The sequence below is a fragment of the Clupea harengus genome, chromosome 25 (genome assembly GCF_900700415.2).
Source record: "Clupea harengus chromosome 25, Ch_v2.0.2, whole genome shotgun sequence".
NCBI lineage: Eukaryota > Metazoa > Chordata > Actinopteri > Clupeiformes > Clupeidae > Clupea > Clupea harengus.
Genome location: NC_045176.1, coordinates 2,120,124 through 2,124,353, shown reverse-complemented (window position 1 = coordinate 2,124,353; position 4,230 = coordinate 2,120,124). Strand labels below are relative to the sequence as shown.

The 4,230-nt window shown below is 43.2% G+C and overlaps 1 protein-coding gene across 1 annotated transcript in view; it reads left to right on the top strand.

Annotated features, from left to right (window-relative positions):
- The first annotated feature begins 474 nt into the window (after nucleotides 1-474).
- LOC105888697 (hydroxysteroid 11-beta-dehydrogenase 1-like protein) overlaps nucleotides 475-4,230 on the top strand; it is a 7,898-nt gene continuing 4,142 nt past the window's right edge. The window contains exons 1-3 of the mRNA XM_031563236.2: nucleotides 475-730; nucleotides 2,152-2,282; nucleotides 3,400-3,511. Coding sequence (XP_031419096.1) covers nucleotides 655-730; nucleotides 2,152-2,282; nucleotides 3,400-3,511 — 319 coding nt within the window. The 5' untranslated portion in view covers nucleotides 475-654. The remainder of the gene's footprint in view (nucleotides 731-2,151; nucleotides 2,283-3,399; nucleotides 3,512-4,230) is intronic.

Genomic DNA, 4,230 nt, shown 5'->3' with positions numbered 1-4,230 from the left:
GAAGAGTAAAATATCTGTCCACAGCATGCGACTGAATGCGGATATTTGAAGTGTAAATATCTGTCCACAGCATGCGACTGAATGCGGATATTTGAAGAGTAAAATATCTGTCCAGAGCATGCGACTGAATGCGGATATTTAAAGTGCAAATATCTGTCCAGAGCATGCGACTGAATGCAGATATTTAAAGTGTAAATATCTGTCCACAGCATGCGACTGAAAGCAGATATTTGAAGAGTAAAATATCTGTCCAGAGCATGCGACTGAATGCAGATATTTAAAGTGTAAATATCTGTCCAGAGCATGCGACTGAATGCAGATATTTGAAGTGCAAATATCTGTGCAGAGCATGCGACTGAATGCGGATATTTGAAGTGTAAATATCTGTCCAGGCCATGCGACTCGCATGCAGTGGCCTCTTGGTCAGGGTACAGTGTGTTAACTGCCATGCCCCTCCCTCTCCTCTCACAGCTAAATAAACTGGTTCAACCACCTGCACACTGCCACAGAGGACGTATATCACTACAGAGGACGTATATCACCTCACCTCCCTTATCTCCACACGGTGTCCTTGTTAGTCGGTCTACCTCCCTGTTCAGCTCTCAACTCAGCCGGGCTGGGACACAGAGAGTGCCAGAGAGCGCCCCATACCTTATGAAGATGAGGGCGAAGCTCGCAGTGCTGGCCGTGGTGGTGACAGCGTTTTTATGGAGAGACACGTTTGACCCAGGTAGGTGTTTGACCCAGGTAGGTGTGAGTTTGACCCAGGTAGGTGTTTGACCCAGGTAGGTGTGAGTTTGTTTCTGTCACATAAGAGGAAAGAAAGAAAAACAGAACGAATAGGGACCTGTGATATGTATCACCAGATGTGTTTAATAATACAATGCCAAAGGATGCATAAATACATTCATAAAACTTTGGAATATGATCTGAGGAATGAAGTGATAAGATAGCGTGAGGGAAACGTTAAAGGCAAACACAGCCAAACTGTAGATTGTCCTCTCAGAAGGTAACTAACCTGTCCTGCTAGCTCTGGTCACATTCAGTCAGCAGTAGCCTATGTGAATCAGTTCCTCATTTGGAACCAGGCGTTACCTACACATTCCTCTTGTGTAAATCTACATATTGTCCTTACACAACTCCACGTGTGCAGGAGCACGAGTTGTAAACCTTAGGGCCAGTTATGCTGAGGGCGTGTTATCTCGTATAGTGCAAACTCAGTTACAGTATCAGTACTGAAGAGAACTCTTGGAACGCCATGAACACTGTTGCAATGCTGAGGTGTTATCTGACGCTAATTGTGTTATCAGAACAGATCATAAACCTCTCTCTAGGGCTCATGATTGCATGTCATATATAACGTTACGTGTTGAACAGTGAAGATCCAAATATGTGATGTGTGAATACGAATTTATATTAAAGGAGTCGTATATGCCCATTCTTCCACAAGTTGAAATGGTTCCTTGGGGTCTTAATGAAATGTCTGTGACATACTTTGGTCCAAATACCACAAGGATCATTGAAGCGCGAAAAGAGTGACATTTTCATAATGTGTCCCCTTTAAATAGCTGACATTGTGGTTTGCACATACAAATAATGTTCCTCTAGGTAACTGTGTCTGTACTAATTCTTTAATCTACGACAGAATTGGCTTGATGTTTGCTTCTACGCTACGCTGAGTTGACATTACCCTGTTTGTGTTGATGATGTCATTTTGTTTTGAGATAAATTGTACAACTTAGTAATAGTAAGACCAGGAAATATTTTGGGGTTAAAGCACTTGCTCTTATGTGTACTCAGGTCTATCATATACATATACGTATTATTCTTAGCAGATTGTGTGTGTGTGTGTGTGTGTGTGTGTGTGTGTCTGTGTGTCTGTGTATGTGTGTGTGTGGCTGTGTATGAGTGTGTGTGTGTGTGTGTGTGTCTGTGTGTGTGTGTGTCTCTGTGTGTGTCTCTGTGTGTGTGTGTGTGTGTGTGTGTGAGTGTGTGTGTGTGTCTGTGTATGTGTGTGTGTGTCTGTGTATGTGTGTGTGTGTGTCTGTGTGTGTGTGTGTGTGTGTGTCTGTGTGTGTGTGTGTCTCTGTGTGTGTCTCTGTGTGTGTGTGTGTGTGTGTGTGTGTGTGTGTGTGTGTGTGTGTGTTGTAGAGAGTGTGCGGGGAGCCAGAGTGTTGGTGACAGGTGCCAGTATGGGCATCGGGGAGCAGATGGCATACCACTATGCCCGCCTAGGTGCCCAGCTCGTCATCACTGCCAGGAGAGAAAGTGCCTTACAGAAAGTCAGTGTGACATAAGAATCTTCTGCACCCCGCTCAGGTTCTTACACACCCACACGGGCCTCTCTGCATGCGTCTGAAGTTAATACACATGTGTTACACACCCACACGGGCCTCTCTGCATGCGTCTGAAGTTAATACACATGTGTTACACACCCACACGGGCCTCTCTGCATGCGTCTGAAGTTAATACACATGTGTTACACACCCACACGGGCCTCTCTGCATGCGTCTGAAGTTAATACACATGTGTTACACACCCACACGGGCCGCTCTGCATGCGTCTGAAGTTAATACACATGTGTTACACACCCACACGGGCCGCTCTGCATACGTCTGAAGTTAATACACATGTGTTACACACCCACACGGGCCGCTCTGCATACGTCTGAAGTTAATACACATGTGTTACACACCCACACGGGCCGCTGTGCATCAAAGCAATATATGCTTGTTTTTTGTCTGACAAGATATTTTTTCTTACCACGCATTTTTTTATGTTAGAGCATTTCACTTGCTTCAAGTGTTTCAGTCCTTAATTATCTTTATAAGGTATTATAACTTGTTACTGAGATTAAATTACTGGTTCTGAGCAAGTTAATGCTTGAAACTAGTTTGATCACCACTGCCAAAGTCAGAATCAAGACAAATGTACTTGTTTTTAGTCCAGTATCTACCTGAATGAATGCTGTAGTATTTAGCTGTTGTTGTGATGTTTACCTGAATGAATGCTGTAGTATTGAGCGGTTGTTGTTTTGTTTACCTGAATGAATGCTGTAGTATTTATCTGTTTTTGTTGTGTTTACCTGAATGAATGCTGTAGTATTTAGTTGTTGTGTTGTTTACCTGAATGAATGCTGTAGTATGTAGCTGCTGTGTTTACCTGAATTAATGCTGTAGTATTTAGCTGTTGTGGTGTTTACCCGAATGAATGCTGTAGTATTTAGCTGTTGTGTTGTTTACCTGAATGAATGCTGTAGTATTTAGCTGTTGTTGTGGTGTTTACCTGAATGAATGCTGTAGTATTTAGCTGTTGTTGTGTTGTTTACTTGAATGAATGCTGTAGTATTTAGCTGTTGTTGTGTGTTTTTGTTGTTTTTGCTCTCTGCTGTCCTGACAGGTGGTGGAGCGCTGTATGGAGCTTGGGGCACAGAAGGCCCTGTATGTGTCGGGAGACATGTCCAACCCCGCAGATCCAGAGAGGGTCCTCAGACAGGCTGTGGCCCTACTGGGTGAGAGCAGAGAGGACAGGCTGTGGCCCTACTGGGTGAGATTAGAGAGGGTCCTTAGACAGGCTGTGGCCAGGGCGGGAGTGGGGCCACTTTTCAGCCCGGGAATTTCAGGCCCAAGACCGGCCCACTTTTTCCATGGTAGTGGAAATTGGATAAATGAAGCAACAGTTCAGCTCTTACTATCCTGTAGTTTTTTTTATTAATACCATGGTTCAACAAATAATGTAAAGGTTAAATAATAATCCACTTAAACTGAGAAGTTAACACAAAATATTCCACTATTCCACAAGGATAGGTTGATAAATTAACAAAAGCAGAAATAAATAAATAAAGCAGTTGAAACGTATCCCACTCTTCAACAAAGAGGCATATTGAACTAATGTTTAGTTTAGTTCAACTCTGTGCACATTAACATGAAAGCCTCCAAGTTGTCCTGACTCAATGAGCTTCGTAGCCTATTCTTCACAAATGTTAAGGTTGAGAAGCTTCTCTCACATGCAACCTGTGTGATGGACAAAGTCAACAGAAACGTATATGCTAACCCAATGACATGATAAGCATCCGTGAGGAGGTTGTACTGTGAGAGTATTAAATGAACACAAATGGCACAGTTTTTGCGGGAGGAACAGGTCCTGCTTTCAAGCTCCATCTCTGGTAATATTTTGCTTGCGAATAGGTTGACAACGCTACAACGATATTAACCAACGCTACAACGTTAG